This window comes from Pseudophryne corroboree, chromosome 6, assembly GCF_028390025.1.
Source record: "Pseudophryne corroboree isolate aPseCor3 chromosome 6, aPseCor3.hap2, whole genome shotgun sequence".
Lineage (NCBI taxonomy): Eukaryota > Metazoa > Chordata > Amphibia > Anura > Myobatrachidae > Pseudophryne > Pseudophryne corroboree.
The window spans coordinates 590,190,647-590,215,576 of record NC_086449.1 but is presented as its reverse complement, the minus strand read 5'-3'; the positions used below and the strand labels follow the sequence as shown (position 1 = coordinate 590,215,576).

The window sequence follows — 24,930 nt, the reverse complement described above, 5'->3', positions numbered from 1 at the left end:
AGTTATTTGGGGTAGGTCTAACAGACCTGGTGGCCACGGCAACGGCTGGAAAATCCACATTTTTACCCCAGGTAGCTTCTCAACCTAAGAAGACGCCGTATTATCAGGCGCAGTCCTTTGGGCCCCATAAGGGCAAGCGGGCAAAAGGCGCCTCATTTCTGCCCCGTGGCAGAGGGAGAGGAAAAAGGCTGCAGCAAACAGCCAATTCCCAGGAACAAAAGCCCTCTCCCGCCTCCGCAAAGTCCTCAGCATGACGCTGGGGCTTTACAAGCGGTCTCAGGCACGGTGGGGGCCCGTCTCAAGAAATTCGAGACGTCTCCCCCTCGCCGTTTCATAAAGTCTGCTTTACCGACGTCTCCCTCAGACAGGGAGACAGTATTGCAAGCCATTCACAGGCTGTATTCCCAGCAGGTGATAATCAAGGTACCCCTCCTGCAACAGGGAAAGGGGTACTATTCCACACTATTTGTGGTACCGAAGCCGGACGGCTCGGTGAGACCAATTTTAAATCTAAAATCCTTGAACACTTACATACAAAGGTTCAAATTCAAGATGGAGTCACTCAGAGCAGTGATTGCAAACCTGGAAGAAGGGGACTATATGGTCTCTCTGGACATCAAAGATGCTTACCTACATGTCCCAATTTACCCTTCTCCAAGGGTACCTCAGGTTTGTGGTACAGAACTGTCACTATCAGTTTCAGACGCTGCCGTTTGGATTGTCCACGGCACCCCGGGTCTTTACCAAGGTAATGGCCGAAATGATGATACTCCTTCGAAAGAAGGGAGTTTTAGTTATCCCTTACTTGGACGATCTCCTGATAAGGGCAAGGTCCAGGGAACAGTTGGAAGTCGGGGTAGCACTATCTCAGATAGTGCTGCGGCAGCACGGTTGGATTCTCAATGTTCCAAAATCGCAGCTGATCCCGTCGACACGCCTTCTATTCCTAGGGATGATTCTGGACACAGTCCAGAAAAAGGTGTTTTCTCCCGGAGGAGAAAGCCAGGGAGTTATCCGAACTAGTCAGAAACCTCCTAAAACCAGGCCAAGTGTCAGTGCATCAGTGCACAAGGGTCCTGGGAAAAATGGTGGCTTCCTACGAAGCAATTCCATTCGGCAGATTCCACGCAAGAACTTTCCAGTGGGACCTGCTGGATAAATGGTCCGGATCGCATCTTCAGATGCATCAGCGGATAACCCTGTCACCAAAGACAAGGGTGTCTCTCCTGTGGTGGTTGCAGAGTGCTCATCTTCTAGAGGGCCGCAGATTCGGCATTCAGGACTGGGTCCTGGTGACCACGGATGCCAGCCTGCGAGGCTGGGGAGCAGTCACACAGGGAAGAAATTTCCAGGGCTTGTGGTCAAGCCTGGAGACATCACTTCACATAAATATTTTGGAGCTAAGGGCCATTTACAATGCCCTAAGCCAAGCAAGACCTCTGCTTCAAGGTCAGCCGGTGCTGATCCAGTCGGACAACATCACGGCAGTCGCCCACGTAAACAGACAGGGCGGCACAAGAAGCAGGAGGGCAATGGCAGAAGCTGCAAGGATTTTTCGCTGGGCGGAAAATCATGTGATAGCACTGTCAGCAGTGTTCATTCCGGGAGTGGACAACTGGGAAGCAGACTTCCTCAGCAGGCACGACCTCCACCCGGGAGAGTGGGGACTTCACCCAGAAGTCTTCCACATGATTGTAAACCGTTGGGAAAAACCAAAGGTGGACATGATGGCGTCCCGCCTAAACAAAAAATTGGACAGGTATTGCGCCAGGTCAAGGGACCCTCAGGCAATAGCTGTGGACGCTCTGGTAACACCGTGGGTGTACCAGTCAGTGTATGTGTTCCCTCCTCTTCCTCTCATACCAAAAGTACTGAGAATTATAAGACGGAGGGGAGTAAGAACTATACTCGTGGCTCCGGATTGGCCAAGAAGGACTTGGTACCCGGAACTTCAAGAGATGCTCACGGAGGACCCGTGGCCTCTACCTCTAAGAAGGGACCTGCTCCAGCAAGGACCCTGTCTATTCCAAGACTTACCGCGGCTGCGTTTGACGGCAGGGCGGTTGAACGCCGGATCCTGAAGGAAAAAGGCATTCCGGATGAAGTCATCCCTACCCTGATCAAGCCAGGAAGGATGTAACCGCAAAGCATTATCACCGCATTTGGCGAAAATATGTTGCGTGGTGCGAGGCCAGTAAGGCCCCGATGGAGGAATTTCAACTAGGTCGATTCCTGCATTTCCTGTAAACAGGAGTGTCTATGGGCCTAAAATTGGGGTCCATTAAGGTTCAAATTTTGGCCCTGTCAATATTCTTCCAGAAAGAACTAGCTTCAGTTCCTGAAGTTCAGACGTTTGTAAAAGGGGTACTGCATATACAGCCTCCTTTTGTGCCTCCAGTGGCACCTTGGGATCTCAATGTAGTTTTGGGGTTCCTAAAGTCACATTGGTTTGAACCACTTGAATCTGTGGAGTTAAAATATCTCACATGGAAAGTGGTCATGTTGTTGGCTCTGGCCTCGGCCAGGCGCGTGTCAGAATTGGCGGGCTTTATCCTGTAAAAGCCCTTATCTGATCTTCCATTCAGACAGGGCGGAATTGAGGACTCGTCCTCATTTTCTCCCTAAGGTGGTTTCAGTGTTTCATCTGAACCAAATTATTGTGGTACCTGCGGCTACTAGTGACTTGGAGGACTCCAAGTTGTTGGACGTAGTCAGGGCCTTGAAAATATATGTTTCCAGGACGGCTGGAGTCAGAAAATCTGACTCGCTGTTTATCCTGTATGCACCCAACAAGCTGGGTGCTCCTGCTTCTAAGCAGACTATTGCTCGTTGGATTTGTAGTACAATTCAGCTTGCACATTCTGTGGCAGGCCTGCCACAGCCACAATCTGTAAAAGCCCATTCCACAAGGAAGGTGGGCTCATCTTGGGCGGCTGCCCGAGGGGTCTCGGCGTTACAACTTTGCCGAGCAGCTACTTGGTCAGGGGCAAACACGTTTGCTAAATTCTACAAATTTGATACCCTGGCTGAGGAGGACCTGGAGTTCTCTCATTCGGTGCTGCAGAGTCATCCGCACTCTCCCGCCCGTTTGGGAGCTTTGGTATAATCCCCATGGTCCTTACGGAGTTCCCAGCATCCACTAGGACGTCAGAGAAAATAAGAATTTACTTACCGATAATTCTATTTCTCGTAGTCCGTAGTGGATGCTGGGCGCCCATCCCAAGTGCGGATTGTCTGCAATACTTGTACATAGTTATTGTTACAAAAATCGGGTTATTATTGTTGTGAGCCATCTTTTCAGAGGCTCCTCTGTTATCATGCTGTTAACTGGGTTCAGATCACAGGTTGTACGGTGTGATTGGTGTGGCTGGTATGAGTCTTACCCGGGATTCAAAATCCTTCCTTATTGTGTACGCTCGTCCGGGCACAGTATCCTAACTGAGGCTTGGAGGAGGGTCATAGGGGGAGGAGCCAGTGCACACCAGGTAGTCCTAAAGCTTTACTTTTGTGCCCAGTCTCCTGCGGAGCCACTATTCCCCATGGTCCTTACGGAGTTCCCAGCATCCACTACGGACTACGAGAAATAGAATTATCGGTAAGTAAATTCTTATTTTTATCTTGCGATAGTGTCCATAATTCATATTACATCCCACAGTAGTATCACTTTACCTTATAAACGTTACTCCTCACAGTAGAGCCCCTTATTCACATTACATCACACTGAACTGCTCCTTATTTACATTACACCACACCTTATTGCTCTTTATTCACATTAGACGATACAGTAGTGCCCTTTCTATATGCAACGCCACATAGTAGAGCACCTTATACACATAATGCCACACATTAGTAATGCATTTATACACAATTCCACACAGTAATGCCCCTTACACATATGAGACACATTAATGTCCTTATAAACATAATGCACCTTACACATTATGACAACCTTTATTAATGCCCTTTAACACATAATGTCCCTTACACATATGCCACACATTATTAATGCCCTTATACACATAATGACACACATAGTGCCCCCTACACATTTGCTGCACATTATTAGTGCCCCTATACACATAATGACACACATACAGTAGTACCCTGTTACACATATGCCGCACATTATTAAAGCCCTTATACACATAATTACACATATAGTGGCCCTTTATTAATGCATTTTTACATGACACACATAATGCTCCTTACACATATTCTGAACACTACTGCACAACCAACCCACTCACATGCACACAGCACTCACACTTCCCCTAACACTGTGACCTCTGCCTCTGCTTGGATACAGATGTGTCCTCACAAATCTTGCATCAATTTGCATTGCTATGTGGCTAGGATGCACAAGCAGCTTCTGCTGATTAAACTGATATGCAGCATGCCTATATACTGTGTGAGACTGTGGCTGTATCTGCATATGAAATGCTACATACAGAATATAGGCATGCCGCATATCATTTTAATCAGCAGAAGCTGCTGATGCCCCTAGGCATATCAAATGCCCTAGGCAATTGCCTAGTTAGCCTATGCCTATGGCCGGCTCTGGTTACAGCAATAACTGCTAATGGCAATTGCTGAAGTACACAATAGTAAATAGGCATATCGCCAACATTTCCAAATAATGAATAGGGATAGTTTTGTAATGAGCTATTGAAGTCTGCATGACATATGAATAGGCAGTGCAGTTGCTGACAAACTGAACTGCCAATGACCATTCCGAGGCATAGCAACCACAAGATCTTATGTCCATGCATTGTGCAAATTTGTAAGCGATAAGGCGGGTAACCGATAGTGGAATGCCGGCAACGAACGGCTATATCGTTGAACGATATAGTGTTCAACGATATAGTGCATACACACTGAACGTTATCGTTCAACGTCATCACCGGCATTCCCGAACATGCAGCTCAGCCCGACATTGACGGGTTGAGATGCATGTCAGCTCAATATGGTGATCACTGAACAGTGTGTGGGAGCACACATCGTTCATCGGTCACCAATATTACCCCTACACACTGGACAACATAAGTCTTAAAAATAAACGATAATGACTTTTATGTTGTTATCGTTTATTTTTAAGGCTGAAATTACTTAGTGCGTATGGACCTTAATTCATGTAACTACAGAGCAATCTGACAATATAGTGCTTCAAAAGTGCTAGATGTGCCCCCGAGGTGTGTCCACAACCATTGCATGCCCCTTCCGAAGGAAGCATAGCCCCCAATTTAGGAATCTCAAAGGTCTGGAGGTATACCACTCTAGTAAATAGGGGGCTGTTATGAAAATTGGTGCCTAGGGAAAACAGTGTGGTACCCATATCAAGCAATAGAAAATTAAATCATACATCAAATTAGTTTTAATGGCAATACCATCTTCATTTGCTTAAGCTTTTATAAATGTGCCCCAAAGTTCAATTTCTTGCTATAATTGCACTGCAGATAAAGCATGTAAATACCTCAGATGCACAGACTGGCTAGCATTTTATGCAAACCAGCTGCCACCTGGTATGAATCAGATTATGTGTCCAATGTCACAGTACTATCAGTCTTAAAACGGTTTTATTTTATGAACACAATTTTAAAATAGCTATTTATATCTTCCAACTGATCTCCAGTTACTCACATAACCGGTTGACTCACTTGTTGCATCCAGACAACCACTTCCGTGGAGAGTAAACACATAACAGTGAACAGGAGAGGTCAGGTGATTGCAGTTTTATTTACACACCTATATTACAAACAGTGGGAAGGTTTTTATTCTGCTGCTAATACTCTCTTGAACAAAATATTGTTAAGTCTGGCAAGGAGTGTTTTCACCTCACAGAGTCAGGTGACAAGGGCCTAATCGGTTTAACGTACAATAATGTGTGACCACTAAAGGCCAGTACTCACTGGCCGATGTCAGAGAGATGTGTGCTGAGCGAACCGCTCAGCTCACATCTCTCCCGGCGCTCAGCACAGCGCGATCTGTGCTGAGCGTGCGGGGGGAGACGGGGGGGCCGCTCACTTCACCCAGCGGGTGAAGTGAGCGACCCGCTAGATTGGCCTGCATGCAGGCCAATCTAGCAGCAGCGATAGCGATGCGCGGGGCTGCGCATCGCTATCGCTGAGGGGGCTACACACGGAGCGATCGTGCTTAAAATCTAAGCAATCTAGTCAGATTGCTTAGATTTTAAGCAGCGATCGCTCCGTGAGTACCCCCCTTTAGAAATCATAGAGCAATTCAATTAACAACGATGTAAGGCATACCTCCCAACATGACCCTCTCCAGGAGGGACACAATGCTCTGCTTCTGGACTTTTTCTTAATTTATGATTGCCGGCACCTGTTTTGAACAGGTTGATGGATAAGAAAGGTGTTTCAGCACAGGTGATGGCAATCATAAATTAAAGAAAAGTCCAGGAGCAGAGCTTTCTGTCCCTCCTGGAGAGGGTCATGTTGGGAGGTATGTAAGGTGTGATGTGTGACTGCACACATTACAGTTTATTAGATTACTGGTAGGGGGCACAAAGAAAAATCTGTCCAGTTGGTGGTTGCAAAGTAACGGTTGGAATGCCGACACCTCTAATTGGACTGCCCATTAAGAATACTGTATCCATTAATGTAACATTAGGATATTAAAACTCACCTCAGATTTCTTTGACTTGAACAAAACAATTGACCTACAGCTTTATGCCCTTATATGGTTACAGAATTCCTTAGTAACTTGTAATGCTGCTATAATTTACACTGGGGAGACATTATTGTCTATATTTACTTTTGTAATATAAAACACATTTCACTGGCTGAGGGAAAGCAACCTTTCGACTTCTTGCACTGCATCCTAATGCAAGTAGAATGTATAACATGTCTTTCTGTTCTGTGAAACAAATTGTTGGTATTTTATGGGAAAACATCCACCTGAATACAACATTATATGGTACCACAGAGTTTTGTGCTTGTACAGATGTGTCCTCTTACACCTAGCGTCTATTCACCATATGGTGTGGGATGCCCAACACGCCTACTGTATTTTTGTTTACATTGTGCATCTTATTTGCATCTCAGGTGCAGTGAAACACCACTCACAGTATACTAGAGAGGCTGGACTGCGACTTTAGCTGCACAGGAATTGGTTTTAAATACTGTACATACATAATTGCATATGAAGCACACTGGAACGTGGCGTAAAAATAAGCTGCTGCCTCTGCATTGTAGCACTTCCCCTACAGATTCAGACTCTGGCCTATTTATTAACATTATTTTATTTTTTTAAATGTGAAAAGGGTGTTTTTACACCCTTTTCACATTATTTTAATATCACTTAAATGTATTTACGGAAATTTGGAGCAGTTTTCATGAAAAACTGCTTCAGACCTTTTACTTCACACTTTTTTTTAGTAATCAGATCGAATTTCCCATACTTATAATGGGCAATGCCCGCAACCTGGCATGTCTTGAGAGGCTATTTGGCTTGATTGAAGCTACAGTGTATGAGGACACAGCTGTTTTTGTGAATGATACAAATCTCTCATTCATATGGTGACAACAATAATCGGGGGTTATTCAGATGTGGAAGCAAACCAAAAAGCAAGCAACTGGGCAAAACCACGTTTTAACATGCAGACAGAGTTAGAATTTGATGGGTTGTGTCCAAACTGAAATCTAAATTAGTGTGGAAAAATAACATTATTGGGCTACATACAAAAGCCGCCAGCATTTACCCTGCACAGAAAAATATAAATGTATTTCCTCCCCTTGCATTGCAGCAAGGTTTGTTCCAGAAAAAACTATGGGGGTAATTCCAAGTTGATCGCAGCAGGATTTTTGATAGCAATTGGGCAAAACCATGTGCATTGCAGGGGGGCAGATATAACATTTGCAGAGAGAGTTAGATTTGGGTGGGTTATTTTATTTCTGTGCAGGGTAAATACTGGCTGCTTTATTTTTACACTGCAAATTAGATTGCAGATTGAACACACCACACCCAAATCTAAAGGGCCCTACTCACTGGCCGACCCGCCGCCGAGCTGCCCGACGGCGAATACGGCTGACGAGCGACCCGGCGGCGGGGGTGCAGTGACGGGGGGAGTGAAGTTTCTTCACTCCCCCGTCACGCGGCTGCATTGAAGTGCAGGCAAATATGGACGAGATCGTCCATATTGGCCTGCATGCACAGCCGACGGGAGACCAGCGATGAACGAGCGCGGGGCCGCGCATCGTTCATCGCTGGAGTCTCCACACTGAAAGATATGAACGAGTTCTTGTTCATTTATGAACGAGATCGTTCATATCTTTCTAAAAATCGGCCAGTGTGTAGGGCCTATTACTCTCTCTGCACATGTTATATCTGCCTCCCCTGCAGTGCACATGGTTTTGCCCAATTGCTAACAAAAATCCTGCTGCGATCAACTTGGAATTACCCCTTTTGTGCTTTTTCTGCCTTGGTTTCAAATCCAAATCAGGCCCATCATGTGTCAGGCACAAGAAGAATAACTATAAGTATTCACTCTGTCGGTGTCATGTATAAAAGCCATAGTATTATAAATACAGTAGAACTGTGTTTAGAGCTGTTGGTTAGAAGTTTTAGCCTTTTTGTATTATTTTATTTTTATTTTGACTAAGTATTAAAACCCACTTACTTCACCTCTAAATTGAACAATCTACAATCTAATAGAGATGTGGTATTGTACCTCATCCAGCTTCATAAGCAGTTTTGCGAAGGCAGATGCAGGGCGGCCATTTTCCGGGTCGCAGCGGTCATGCGTGATGTTATGCAGCTACAACGAACATACCTCCGTTTCCCACACCACGCCCACCCAACGCTGCGTCACCACCCCTTGCAACTCCGCATTGCTGCCCTGTACCGCCCGGCGAATGCCTCTGCCTGTTAATAAGGCAGAGGCGTTTGCATAACTGAGATGTGGTCACATCTCTTCAATCAGGTCCTGCGCATGCACTCTGCAGTGGAAAGTGGGGAGATGCGATCGCATCTCAGTAGCAACTACTACTGAATACCCTCCATTGTATGCCACACATAAGGCACTTTACAGTGTATCATATAGTGTATATGTCCAGCCTAAAACCTGCACATGCCGAAAGGAGTTTTACCTTCTGCAGCTTTCATAAAATGTTTGGTATACAAAAACTAGCATGGTCCTAACATGTATATTGTATTTCCTGTGGCAAACCTAATTCCTGCCTTGTTCTACATTTATTTCCACAGACGCCGCAAACACCAATGGGCTCTTATCTCGTCGCAAATCTGAAGGATCATTGAACTCCAGAACTAACCTGGACATGAGCACCATCTCTTCATTCTCTGGCAAAGAGGTACAGTATAGACTAGAGCATGTTACTGTGCCTGTGGGCCGGATAGAATGAAGTGCAAGTTGGCTGGAGGTGCAGGCTCCCGGCCAAACTCTGACTTTTTTTTTTTAAAGTGGCAATCATGTACAAGGCAAAACCATGCCAACTTGGACTTCATTACATCCATCCCAATATGTGTCAAATATTAATTGGGCTCAGATATATTATACTTTAAATTTTGATGGTGGAGTGATTGGTAGAAATAGTAGAGGCATCTAAATAGTGACTCAAAATAAAACCTACATACTGAAAGTTATAAGACAGTAAACATCAAAGAGGACAAATAAATAAATGAGACAGAAAAATAAATAAATATGGCAGCAAGCAGGGTGCTGGGAGGAGGGTTGTGCCAAGGTGGCCATGGAGGTTGTGGGCTTTGCATTGTATTGGGTGAAGTGACTGGCAGGACCTTAGCTTCCTATTGGCATGCCCGGTCACACCCTTCCTAGGCTACGTGTATAATAAGCGCAAACCAGCGCACGCTGCGCTCTATATTACTCTACTTGGCTTTATCTCTACTACAGTTGCTACGTTTTAAGAAAACCTCTTTGTTTTGCATTTGCTGCCATCAGTCACGATGCATTGATAGCTGTTAGTAGGACTTACAGTATGTCACACACGTACCAAGCAGTCAGATGCAAGAAACTTACACAATTGTATTATTGGATGAAATATGACAATAAATATGTATCTTAAAAATACGCTATGTCTCCAGGATCACTCTTGTGCTGCTCAAAGCCAGTTCTTGGCATCACTGCCTAACCCCGCAGTTCTCATGTATTCGGCATCAGTGATGCCTCTCGGTGGAGAGGAAAGACATCCCTACAATTAGATCTGTAGTAAGAGAAAGAAAAGCATACCGTTAATTTGTGACGCAATACAATGCGGTGTTGTTTTTTTCATCTCTATGTCCCTCTCTTGTGCAGTATTTATCTGTAAACTTAATTGGTCTGCAAAATGTTGGAAGAGAAGGAGCCATTTCCAATCTCCTGTTTGTTTTAATAGAATTTCTACAGTAAAAATGATCTGAGGCTTGTGTGGTTCATACTGCAATGTAGAAGCACCTTATGCATGTTGTAGGACACACACACTTCTGAGACTTGATTGCGGGCATGTGAACACACATGATTAGATGGCATGTAATAGGAAATGAGCAGGTCATGTGATGACCTCTGGTTTACATAAAATCATGTCCCACTATATATGCCCATTAGCACCAGCCTGTTACTGGATCAGTACGAGATCCCCCCGGATGGGATCCTGGTGGTCGGAATGCCGACACCGGGATCCCGACTAGCACAATCCCGACAGGGGGTCTAGCGCTACGTAGCCCCTTGCGGGCTCGCTGCGCTCGCCACGCTGTGAGCACGGTGCCTCGCTACACTCAGCACACTAATTTATACTCCCTCTATGTGTGTCGTGGACACCCACAGAGGGAGAATATGTCGGGATTGTGCCGATCGGGATCCAGGTGTCGGTATTTTGACCGCCAGGATTCCGTCCGGCGGGATCTTGACCGCATCCCCATTACAGGTCTATGAAGTCTGCCAGCCAGCACATTGTGAAACATAACAGTGTGCTTTTTCTACAGTATACAGCAACTAGTCAACACTTTTATCTGGTAAGTGTGTAAAATATCTGCTCACACCTACTCATGCCTTGCATGATGTTTCCAAATTGTATTCTCTATTACTTTTCACCAGGAGATTATGCTGTCGTTTTTTCTTTTCAGAATGACAGCAGCAGTCTAAGTAACATGGAACTTGAAGCAGACACCAAACAAATCAAATACTGCTGTGTCTACCTCCCAGATGGCACTGCCTCACTCACAGCTGTCAGATCAGGCCTAACCATACGGGAAATGCTGTCTGGAGTCTGCGAGAAACGAGGATACAGTCCTGCAGATGTGAAAGTATATCTAGCAGGAAATGAACAGGTATTTCTAAACTTAAATTTAAATTATACAGCACAAAGGGGAAATTATTTCAATGCATAAAATAATCAATGGTGCCATCTGTTTCAATGTACATCATTCATTATATATGACAAATATTCATAGTATGCACAAGGGGCAGATGGGCAACACTATTGTTCTTGTTAAAAATGATTTGCAGGAATAAAGTTCTCTTAAAGGAGATGCTGCTTTTTAAAAAGTTTTCAGTATCCCCCTTTACTCCTGTCTCCCTTATGGACCACTACAATAGTGAGAACTAGCAAAGAGTTGTCAGTAGAAAAGTGCTTAGAGCATCCACCCACGGTAAGAAGAGACTGGATGAAATGTAACACTTATAGTGAGGACCAAGGTGGTATGTGGTGTCCATCTGCTACTATCTTTCATTTATCACCATCATATTACCATGGAGAGATCACACAGTAAAGTTGGTACATTGCTGTTGATGTTTGCTGAGGAGGCTTCTGAAGAAGAGCCTTGGCTGAACTGATCTAATAGGAGTAAAATCTCTTATAAGAGCAATGCCAAATATATGCTTGTGGTTATAAAGGAGTAGGAGAATATTGTGAATAGTGCTTAGATCCCGGAAGAAATTAGTGAATATGTGATCTACAAAAACTGTAAGCAAAAGGAAGAATGTTAAAGCTGTGAATGATACAAATGTACAATGTAAAATGTAACACAATGTAACTGTATAAATGGCCACTGCATTTATTTTGCTCCTACTATAGGGTTCCAGATTAAGCCACTTTGTCCCTGGTTTTAAGGCAATAACACAGATGTCTAGTCTACATGTTTAGCTTCCATTGTGAATTCAGACAGCATTGTGCAATATGTGATCTGATCACTAGATGTCCCTGTTGGTCTGTGTTTGAACTTAACTATTACACATTTAGATCAAAATACAAAATACATCAAGCATTCTAGTTGCTTTGCTGTCATGCGTACGTTTGTTTCAGTTCGCAGGGACATGTTGTTGCTATTGGGCATGAATATGTGCAAAGCGTATGTTTTATAAATATTGTGTGTGTGTGTGTGTGTGTGTGTGTGTCTGTACATGCAATACACACTGTAGAAATATGAAGAGCAGACAACTGTAGAGTATTTTAGCATTTAAATTAAATCTTAGAAATCACATTATACATGTGAACAGTTTTGCACATTGGCCCTCATTCCGAGTTGTTCGCTCGTTGCCGAGTTTTGCTATATTGCGATTAGTCGCTTACTGCGCATGCGCAAGGTTCGCAGAGCGCATGCGCTTAGTTATTTTACACAAAAGTTAGGTATTTTACTCACGGCATAACGAGGATTTTTCATCGTTCTGGTGATCGGAGTGTGATTGACAGGAAGTGGGTGTTTCTGGGCGGAAACTGGCCGTTTTATGGGTGTGTGCGGAAAAACGCTGCCGTTTCTGGGAAAAACGCGGGAGTGGCTGGAGAAACGGGGGAGTGTCTGGGCGAACGCTGGGTGTGTTTGTGACGTCAAACCAGGAACGAAACTGACTGAACTGATCGCAGTGGCAGAGTAAGTCTCGAGCTACTCAGAAACTGCTAAGAAATTTCTATTCGCAATTATGCAAATCTTTCGTTCGCAATTCTGCAAAGCTAAGATTCACTCCCAGTAGGCTTAGCGTGTGCAATGCTGCTAAAAGCAGCTAGCGAGCGAACAACTCGGAATGAGGGCCATAATGCGCTAAACAAAAGATGGGATTCATCAGTGCAACTGGTCGTTATTACACTACATTGAATGGGACAATTAATTTTATGGACACAATGTTAATACATGTTTTAAATAGGCAGACAAACCAGAAGAAATATTCTAATGGCTTTTATTAAAACATCTCTATTGTCCTTTATTACACATACATAGCTTGGGGTTTTAAAAGATTCATACAGTCATAAGAACTTCACTCAGCACATGAACCGTGTTCTATACTGTATAATTACATATATGTGTTAAGTACATCTGTATGAGAATTCATACATACTGTAGATCACTGTTATGATGCCAAATGCACAGCACCAATATATCTATATGATACCCTCAGGATCAGTACTTTCTGGATGCTCTATGAATTAACAGTTACTAAAAGAAAGATATTTAAATGAATTATAATTATCATATTCCAATTATGCCCAGGTTCCATGTATTGTTGAAAATAATGTTCTATGACCTTGTAAAAAAAGAATACGTGTTATATTTGTACAGTAGATGTGTTTGTCCAGCATCAAAGTGACAAGTGTCCGTGAAATTGCTATTCAAATGTTCACTGCTCTGGAACATTAAGTGACTGCTGCAGCTGGATGCATTTTACTTAATAAAGGACACAATTCTGTGTATATGCTGTGGCTGTGTCACATGCATCCCAAGATGTATCCAGCATTGCAACAGTATCATGTGTGCCAGGTTTATGTTTATGCCCAGAGTAACAAAAGAATAGAGACGTGTATTGACAAATGTTAGTAGTAAATACTACAGCCACACTACCCAAAACAATATAATGTGATACTGTAGTGATGTGTATATCAAGTGCCAAAAAGTGACAGTTTTATTAATAAAAATGAAGGATGTATTTATCATGTAGAATACAATTAATTACAGGTACAAATACAAAATACAAGTACAATTTAAATTCAGTGAAATATATGCATGAGTTGTCTTCCTTTAAAAAACGAATTGGAATTTTCTCTCCTGCTGCAGTCCGTATGCAAGTATCCATTACGTTTTTTGACTAGGTGGCTACAACTTAATATAAAGTAGCAGCCACAATAGTGATTTATCTAATATATAAAAATAAAAATTTGTCCTTCTGTCTTTCTATACAAATCCACAGTTTACAAGCGAAGATCCTGAAATTTTATATACGAGCGTATTAAAACACGGCGGAGGCAACTAAAACAATTTTAAATCCCTAGCACCCCTAGGGGGACAGACAGCAGCACAGAGTATATCAGGAGACAGCATAACTCCGGAATTGCTGGAGCAATGTACTCAAAAATTGGTACACGTATGCCTTACAATCTGGGAACAAACACTGTGGGGGGAAGACACCCCTTCCACCCCTAGGGGTGGGACAGCAGCACATAGTATGTCAGCAGACAGCAAAACTGTGGAATGCCTGGAGCAATTTACACCAAACTTGGTACACGTCCACTGGCGTGCGCAGCACATTTTATTAGGGGGTGCACCGTCGGAGGGGGGGGGGGGGTGTAGCACCGCCTTTTGGGCGTGTCTAGCACCATCTATTGATGGTCAACGCATATAAAATATCCACCTTTGTACCAATCCTAATAAAGCAGATACATTGTCAGATGTTGTGGTGTGCGCCAAACAAACACCCCTGATGGCACTCACTGCAATTACACTGCTCCTCCTCAGCCTGGTCTGGCTCCCCCTCTCTTTCCCCTGCAAGCTGCAGCAGCTTACTTACAAGTCAGTCACTCACTGACACTGACAGTCACAGACTAGTACTGCTGCTGCTGTAAAAATGAGTAACGGGTCAATGCTGCCGCCGGCCGTCTGCCAGTATTGAATTTGAGGAACGCTGGCTGCATGCTGCTCCTCATCAGTGGCTGGTGTTGGCATAACATACAAGGAGAGAGTTGTATATGTGGCGGGTGTGACGGGTGGGCATGCGAGCAGCATGACGTAATCATGTCACATCACACTGTTTTTGTACATGGAGGTGGAGCTTGGAATTTGAAAGCCGGTGTCAGTGGCACCCTTGATTAACCCAGGCGTCCGGTCAGTAATGCAGTTCTGACAGGGTGCAGCGCAGAGGGGACAGTAATCAGCCTGCTCGGCGATCACTGCATCAGGCATGTGAGATCGGGGTGTTAGACATTAGGGGGTGCCTGTGCGCACCAGGCACCCCCCCTGCGCACACCTATGTACACGTCTGATTTACAATCTGGGAACAAACATTGTGGGGATTAGCCACCCCTAGGGGTGGGACAGCAGCACAGAGTATTTCAGGAGACAGCATAACTGCCGAATGGCTGGACCAATTTACAACAAGCTTGGTACACATATGACTTACAAGCTGGGAACAAACACTGTGGGGGTAAGACACCCATAGCACCCCTAGGGGTGAGGCAGCAGCACAGAGTTTTTCAGCGGACAGCATAACTCTGGAATGCCTGAAGCAATTTACACCAAACTTGCTACACATATGACTTACACTCTGGAAACAAACACTGTGGGGGTAACACACCACTAGCACCCCTAGGGGTAGGCCAGCAGCACAGACTGTATCAGGACATGCATGATATGTCAGTGATGACAGGGCTGCACGTGACATGATGTGAGGAGGGGAATGCAGGTAGCACAAACCCACACACTGAGAGTTATATAGTGGAAGTAGCACGGTCCCCCAGCAGCACAGAGATACATAATGTGTATATACATTATGAGATACATAATCAGGAGATACATAATGTGCTGCGCTATATAAGAAACTGTAAAAAAATTGATAATTTCACAGGGGCACTGACATTATGTGACGAGGGGAATGGGGGCAGCAGGAAGCCACAGACTGAGAGTTGTATAGTGGGAAGAGCAGGGTCCCTTGGGGGACCAAGAAGGGGTCCGGCCACTACACAAAGTGCATCTGGGAAGTAAGATATGCCTATATACTAGGTCTCCAACCAACGTAAATTAACGAACAACTATCATTTTAATTTACCATTCTTATCCCGCAGCGATCTACAATGTTATTTATACTGTGTGTTTAATATTTAAATCTATTTTTGTAAACAGACATTCTTAAAATCTCGGGCAATGCCGGGTACTCCAGCTAGTATACTATAGGTGGGAGGGGTCCAGTTGCATTCAGCCAATCATAAGCAAGTGCTGATCCACATAATCATCTTCATCATTGCATAATTTGCAAGAGGTTTGAGCACCTGCAACAGATATTCCTCCTGACTGGTGTGAGTTTTTTGCTTACTGTATTTGCAGATATATATATATATATATATATATATACTAAATTCTCCAGGGATCTAAACACTATTCACCATATTCTACTCCTTTGTAAACACAAGTGTGTATACTTGTCATGGCTCTTAAAAGAGAATTTCAGAGTTTCCCCCTTTAACTGTCCGTCCCATAGGCCAGATGCTCTCAAACAAGGTCCTCAAGGCACCCCAACGGTCCAGGTTTTAAATATATCCTTGGCTTAGCACAGATGGTTAAATCAAATTGAATGAGGTACTAATTAAGTCACCTTTGGCCAAGCATGGATATATTTAAAACCTGGATTGTTGGGGTGTCTTGAGGACCACGTTTGAGAATCTCTGGCATAGGCAGTTCAGCCAGTGTCCTTTCTCAAGGACCCTGAACAGTCGCCATCAGCAGCATTGTATACTGTGAAATTGTCATAAAATGCTTTAGAGACCCCAGTCACAGACCTCGTTACTTACTTATTTGGATGCTGTCAGGCCTTCAGCATGGTGTGTCAGGGGTCCGCCATTCGCTGACTGCAGCTGGTTCTCAGCTTCACTGCCGGTGCCCACATGCTGGAAATGCAGATGGCTCTGGCGTCTTCCGTGATGAGGTTCCCTCTGGTGTCAGTGTATGGGCGCCATGGTTGCCAGAGTCAGCTGACCATTGCACCACTAATGCGGACACTGGATTTGCTCAGTTGACTTTACCAGCCAATCCAAAGCAGGACCTATGAAGTGACTTCCTGAAGCACTGGTTAATTGGCAGTGTAACATCTCTCACAACCAGCGATGCAATCAGACTCCCTTTGCTCCTCAGCATTCATTCACTGACTCTGTCTCTAAGAAAGTTTGCACCTGTCTACTATCCAGCCCAGGGGCGTTTCAACAGAGGAGGCCCGTGTGCACCTCCGGGTGGGTCCCCTCCACTGCACGGCGCAGTAGCCTCCGGCATTTGCCGGAGTTTACTGCGCCGTGCACAAATCTCCAGAAACATTGTGCCCACCATGTTCTGGAGACCAATTTAACTACTACGCATGCCTGGCAGCCATTTTGGTGGTTATTTTTGCCGCAATTGCAGCCCGACACTAGACTCCGGAAAGGTAAGTATTCAAATATCGGTGCAGTGTGTGCTGGGTGGGCCCCTCCTGGACCCAGGGGCCCATGTGCACCGCACACATTGCACCCATAATAAAAAAAACGCCAATGATCCAGCCACATTCTGTGCAATTCCAGTTCCAGCCTAGCTCAGTGCAATTCCAGTTCCAGCCCGGTTCACAGCAAATCCGATTGCGATGGTTCAGTGCAAATTTAGTTCCACACTGGTTCAGCACAATTCCAGTTCCAGCCCAGTTCACAGCAAATCCAATTCCAGTCTAGTTCAGTGCAAATCAGTTCTAGCATGGTTCAGTGCAATTTTGGTTCCAGCCCAGTTCAGTGCAATTCCGGTTCAGAGCAATTCCAGTTCCAGTCCGGTTGAAAGTACTACTGGTCCCAATATCAGACTGTTCTCCCATACCTTCTACAAACCTTTTACTTATTCTTTGTACTGTAAGCTTTGCCAGATGAGTGTTCTACCGGTCTCAGACCTCTTATCAGACCAAGCCTGTGTGCATGAGCAGTACACAATTCCATACTTTGTGTAAACAATTGCACAGTGCAACTCAGCATCTGCCCCTTCATTTGTATATTGCGTAACTTTTTAAAAATAATCACCTCTTTAGTAAAATGTGTTCTTCTAAGGTATCTTGTCTTATTAATAAAAAATAATTATAATTAATTAATATGTAAATTCAGGGTTTACTGTATCTTATATTTCTAAACATTTGTTTAATCAGTGTTTTCATGGATAGGGGAAATATAAATAATATATGTATGTTTTGAAAAGACACTGCCAAGACCCATACAGCAGTACAGTTATTATATAAGTTACTGTTCATGTGTACATTCTTTACTGTACCCTTTTTGTTACTATCCATAACGATCTGTGCTTGACCTTTCTCCAGCGGAAGGCACTGGCTCTGGACCAGGAGTGTTTGGTTCTTACAGACCAGGAGGTGATGCTGGAGAACAGGATCAGTTTTCAGTAAGTTGAGTTTCTTGCACCAAATATGAATTCTGACAATTTTTTACAAGTTATATGGATATCCTTAAACCTGGACTGAAATAATTGAATTTTAGATCCTCTACAATAGACCCTTATCCTTGCCATATTACAGGTTCCTACACGTTTTACCTGCTCTAATTGGTGCATTATGATTCCAAGTGAGAGCAGCTTTGCATGTACAGTAGTGTTACAGTATATCCATCTGCAGGACATCTGATGAACGGGGGGGGGGGGGGGGGGGAGGAGTGCTGGTATAACATTGTGCACCATACTGGTGCACTGTTATTGCCTATATAATACTACACTGAACTCTGTCTCTAAATCACAGGAAGAGTCAAATGTGTTGTTGATTTGTCTTTGGAAATGGCCCCCCTTTTCAACATTAACCAACTGCACAGAAGACTTTCTGAATTTTTTGCAGATTGGATGTAATTCTTACAATTGATGCTTAAGGTGCCCATACACTTATGCGACTTCTCCGAGGGAGAAGTCGCATAAAATTTCCCTTGAACCTCCTGGCTGAAGGATCGCATATGATACATCGTATGCGGTCCTTTTGCATACGATGTATCGTATGCGATCCCAGCCATGCCTGCGGGATCCAACATATCTTTAGTGCAGTACTTCTGGTCTAGGGTCTCCGATCCCAGGCTCAAGGGACCGCGCATCGGATTGGGTCGGAGGTAAAGCACATGTGATTTGCCCATTTTCATCCGATTTATCTGCCCGAAACATCGGAATCGGATGAAATCGGGCAAAATCGCACTAGTGTATGGACACCATAACTCTTTAGGCTTTAAACTGTAAGTAAATTATTGGTTGAAAAAGTGTACTTTAAATGTAAAAAGTGCACCACTAGAATTACATCCAATAAGGATTTCAGTGCTCCAAGTTCAACAGAGACAATACCTAGAAAGAGCTGCTTCTACCCTGCTGCTTCTGCATTCCACCATGACCACTGGGCATTGGTATAATGAGGTTCTGTGCAGAGGCTCACAGGTAAATCGTCCATAATTTTATTTTTAAATGTTGCCAACTATAGCTCATTATATCTAGCTGAAAGGTTTATAACTCTCGAACATGTAGGAGGTCAGGCAGTATAAGGGGTATTAATGTTTAAGTGGCAGGATGTAATGGCATCCGAGTTTGCCAGAGGTGCCGGATGCCGGATGAATTTGGGCTTTTTTTTTAAAGCGACAGTCCTTTACAAGGCATGGTTTTGACTTGTTAATGACTGCCGCTTTAAAAAAATGTCCGAGTTCAGCTGGCATCCCGCTCCTCCGGCAAACTTGGACGCCATTACATCCCGCCGTATACGTCTGAATGATTCACTTGCAGTATCTTATTTACAGACTCGTTCTCCCTAACTCCAACCCTAAACAAACTCTTGCGCTTACTGGTGTTATTAACAAGATAAATTTACTTGAGTCCTTGGGGGTCATTCAGACCTGATTGCACGCTGCCGTTTTTCACAGTGCAGCGATCAGGTCACTGCTGCGCATGTGTATTCACCGCAATGCGCAGGCATGTTGTACGGGTACAAAGCGCATCGTTGTTGTGCGATGGATTTAACGAAGAATCCATTTGCACATCTGATCGCAAGGAGATTGACAGGAAGAAGGCATTTATGGGTGTCAACTGACCGTTTCCTGGGAGTGTTTGGAAAAACGCAGGCGTGTCCAAGTGTTTGCAAGGCGGGTGTCAATTCCGGCACCGGACAGGCTGAAGGGATCGCAAGGGCTGAGTAAGTTCTGAGCTACTCAGAAACTGCACAAACTATTTTTGTACCACTCGGCTGCACATGCGATCGCATCCTTGCACAGCAAATATACACTCCCCAGTGGGTGGCGACTATGCATTCGCACGGCTACAAAAAGTAGCTAGCGAGTGATCAACTTGGAATGACCCCCCTTGTACAAAGGGTATGGGCAAGGGCATAGCTACCATAGGTGCAGGCAGTGCAGCTGCTATGGGGCCCACCCGCCCTGTCAGTTACATACATTTTCCACCATTAGTATATACAAAAGGGTCCTTACAACTTTTGCCTTCTGGCCTACAATATATCTAGTTATGCCCCTGGTCCTAATCATTGTAATGTGGTATAACATGAATTGGAGGGTATTATAATGTGGCATACTATGAACTGGGGACACTGCATGACATAATGTGAATTGCGGGTACTGTGTAATGGTAATGGGTACTGGCATATTGTGTACTGGCAGCCCTACAAAGTGACATAATGTGAACTAGGGCACTACTATGTGGCATAACATTAACTAAGGCACTACTATGTCTCAGAAAATCAACTAGGGCACTATTATGGGGCATACAGTTAACAACTGCTGTGGAGAGGTGTATGTCTAGAAGCATTGGGACAGGGGAACCTTCAAAATGTTGCTATGGTTCTGGCTACTGCCCTGGGTAAGGGACTGATCCAGATGGTTTGCATACAACTCTGATGGGGAGATATCTGTACATCTGTCACCACCCCTTCCCCACCCCCCATGCTGCAGCCATTATGGGTGGGGAGGAGGCGGAGACAGGGGTCCATTGAAAAAATGGAAGTACGTTGCTTCCGTTTTGTGGGAGTGCCTAGGCCAGTGTCTGCATTTTCCGACACAGATTTACTGGTCTCAGTTGCGGAGATGTGACGTTCATTTTGAGAAGCCTTAGGCTTACTCAGATGGCTGATGGAGTGACCAATGGTCACAATGGTGATATGATGCTGGGTCTTTGGCCACAGCACTCGGATCTGCGATGCCGGCAGTGAGTATCTCTTCCCACAGACGCCTCCTGCTGCATTATCATAGTGTCCCATTGCTGGTACATCCAAAGATGTAGCAGCGATGCCACTAGCGTCCTTCTCTGATTAACCCCCCAACAACTTCTCACATTCACAGGGGCTGACAATACTCCACATATTTGTAGGAGTTTCTCTATAATACACTAATACCCAAATACATCTGCTTCTTGCCAGTTAGGTGAATGCTGCCTTTTTCACAAGACACCTGTTATTTAATTGATTTTTTTTTAATGTGTTTAAAAGCAAATCACTAACAGTTTGCACTCTCAGTTTACAGATTGAATCACTGAATAAAAGCTTACGTATTGTGGCAAAGCCCACGAAGACCATCCGAGAGGCTTTACAGACCATTTTGAAGAAATACGGACTGGATAACCATCATTTTGTGCTAAAAAAGGTATGAATAGGGTGTAAGATGCTTTATTTTGATCAGCAGGTCAGCCTCAACAGCAAGCAGTGTCGGCCTGGGACATAAAAGGCCCACCGGGGGAATGCAGTGGTAGGGGCCTATGTTTAGATGTGTGGCCAGTCTCTAGAGGGGTGTGGCCACCCACCACATTGGTTTACCTAACATTAGAAAGTGCATGGGTTGGGCCTCTTGATAAATGTTTATAGTAAATACTGCTAGGGTATGCGTGATAATGTGCCAGATTAATGCACTGTAGAAAATACACCATGGCCCTGTGCAGTAAAAGTAAAAGTAAAAACATATGTATAATGTATAATACAAGTACACAGTCTGGAACTAGATCCCATAGTCTGGGACCAGATCTGGGCTTTAGTATTTTGCCCATGTCCTTCAAACTAGTCTTGGTGTTAGCAGTGTAATAATGTCCCATAGCAGGCTCCCTACAGCTCTCCTTACACAGTTTCTGTATTATCATAGCTGCAGACCATTGCACAACTCCAAAAATCCAATACATTTTCTATGGGGCATTAAGAATAGAATTTTAAAGTTACTAAATGTGGATTCAGTATGATATCCCGGCTGACGGGGTGCCAGCTGTCAGGATCCCGCCAGCAGCATCACGCCAGCCGCAATACCGGCAACGAGTGCAGTGAGTCCGCTCGCCATGCTTCAGGCCTGGTGGTTCTATTCTCCCTCGGGTGGTGGCGTGGACCCACCACCTGAGTGGGAATACTGGGAAGCGGTTGGTATTCCGACCGCCAGCATTTTTCCGGCTGTTGGGATTCCGGCATCGGGAACCTGAACGCCAGGATCCCGACAGCCGGTATATTAACTACATCCCCATAAATAAACATGTATAATGCACCATTCTTACACTCTGCTATACAAAGAAGTGAATTCTTGTTTAGAACAAACTGCAGACAGTAGTATTATAAAACTAATTAAAAAAACAAAACATGTTACTGATCCCGGGAAAGCATGCGAAGAAGTATTACAATTTTACTGCTGGCATAGTCCAAAACATCCTTTCTCGTTTATAATTGACCTTGACAACCATGTATGACCTTAGGGGGTATGGTGTAACATAGTAACATAAGCTGGAAACTGTTACGTGTAATGTCTGTAACCATGCTGGATTGCTCGCATATGGGAACAAGACACGCTACTGTTATTTATTATCAGTTAACTTATGACTTTTTTTGTGGCTTAAATGGGAAGTATATTAAACCGTACAAGTAGAGGAATTCTACAGTGCAAATCATGTGCAGATATAGGGCTGGAATTTATTAAATGTAAACATAGTTTCAGTAATGTGGATGGCTGTAGAATAGGGAGAGCTGTCTGTAGTACTGTATGTTTGGCTTTAGTGGTAAACAGACTGAGAATGAACAAGCTACTGTACTCTCTCTGAGTGGGTCATATTTGACTCTGAATCCTCCACAAGAAATACTTCCTCCTGTAATGGATCCCCATGTGTGCACTGAGCCTTAGGCCCAGACTTGATTTATCAAGCCTTGGAGAGTAATAAATTGCACAATGATAAAGTACCAGCCAATCAGCTTCTAACTGTCATTTTTCAAACACAGCCTGTAACATGGCAGTTAGGAGCTGATTGGCTGGTACTTTATCTCCGTGCTATATATCACTCTCCAAAGCTTGATAAATCTGGGCCTTAGTGGTACATTTACTAAGCAGTGATAAGAGTGGAAAAGTGAGCCAGTGGAGAAGTTGCCCATGGCAACCAATCAGCACTGAAGTAACATCTATAATTTGCATACTATAAAATGATACAGAGCTGCTGATTGGTTGATGGGGAAATATATCCACTGGCTCACTTCTCTGCTCTTATCACTGCTTAGTAAATGTACCCCTCAGACAGGGAATATTATGATGCTCAAATTCTCATGGAAATACTTAATGCTCACAATTAATTCCCAGGTGATTGTCTTTATAATGTTTCTACATTTTGTAAAAAAAAATAATCTAATAGCTCGAGTAGTGACTTGTGAGTGTTGTCAGCAGGGAATGGGGATGTCATGACAAATCTGTACAGTCCCCGGATAATCTAAGGGGAAATGCAGTGTTTTGAACTTCAGTAGTGATGATTCCATCAACATAAAGTCGTCAAATAAAGGCAGCAATATTATGATAATAAATAAATACTGTACAAAAGGATATCATGGTGATAAATAAATGTCAGTACAAAAGGATGACCTTCAAGTTTCGAGCCGCCAGTGACGCCTAATCTATTCTTGATAAGGATCCAACAGTGCAGTCTCAATTGGCATTATAGCAGATCTTTAATAAACCTTGAGAGATAAAATGATCAAAAATTTAGATTTTGTTATAGCAATATTTTTCTGTTTCACGGAAATCTACAAAATCCATATTTATCCTCTGGGGAGATCTATTGTGTCAGGCAATAATGGTATACTGTTTTGACACTAGATGACTTTTTTGATACACTTTATAATGGCGTTGTAATTGTACACAAGATACAGCATGGATGTCTCCATAAGATATGATGGTGTCATCTCTGAGAACGCTGAATCACTGTATACCAATATTTGCCATGACTGTGGAGTTCAGGGTGTTCAGTTCTTCCTTTGATTCAATGGAACTCAGTTTTAAGTTGCAATAATTCTGCTTTTTCCTCTATTTTATAGTTACCCAAAATTGTTTATGGGTACTGCAATAGACAAGTTTATATTTGGGTTAGTGGCTGGAGTATTTAGTATTTTTCAAATCTATCCCTGCAAAAAGAAAATTATTACAATCAGGGTGGATTTAGGAGTGAGGCCACCCCTAGACACAACAGTAACGCCCCCCCTCCCCCCCCCCCCCCCCCCCACACACACACACCTGATTTTATTATTTTTATTGATTGGTTATAAGCAGAGGCGGATTGGTTATAGGGTTTACAGGGAAGATTCCCGGTGGGCCGACGCACAAGTGGGGCCTGTTTTGTTTGAGGACATGTGGTCCTTTTTATAGACATAATGAATAAGATGCAAAATAATTTGCATATATGAAAATGACTTTGCCACTTAGCCTGTGATTGCAGATGATCTAGTGTATGCTCTGTCTGCCTGCTTGGCTGACATATAAGATTGAGTGAATAGTGATTGGGATACGGTTGGTGTAATAAGCAAGAAAAAATATCTTTCTAAAGAATTATATAGTTTCCTAAATTCTAAAGGTGTATCATATAATGTGCTCATAATATTTAATTTTATTTCCTTTTATCTTCCCCCTTGATGCTAGACATGCCCACTATCTGGAAAGTATTGGGGGTAGGGTGCTGCTGCCACGGCCCATGGGTAGACTTTACACCTCTGGTGCTGCCCATGTGGGG

At 43.8% G+C, this 24,930-nt stretch overlaps 1 protein-coding gene across 2 annotated transcripts in view; it reads left to right on the top strand.

Moving 5' to 3' along the window:
- Positions 1-24,930, top strand: part of RGS14 (regulator of G protein signaling 14) — a 215,909-nt gene that overhangs the window by 172,722 nt on the left and 18,257 nt on the right. For both annotated transcript variants that reach the window (XM_063927993.1, XM_063927994.1), the window contains 4 exons: positions 9,220-9,326; positions 11,095-11,298; positions 18,263-18,342; positions 21,437-21,563. In XM_063927993.1, coding sequence (XP_063784063.1) covers positions 9,220-9,326; positions 11,095-11,298; positions 18,263-18,342; positions 21,437-21,563 — 518 coding nt within the window. The remainder of the gene's footprint in view (positions 1-9,219; positions 9,327-11,094; positions 11,299-18,262; positions 18,343-21,436; positions 21,564-24,930) is intronic.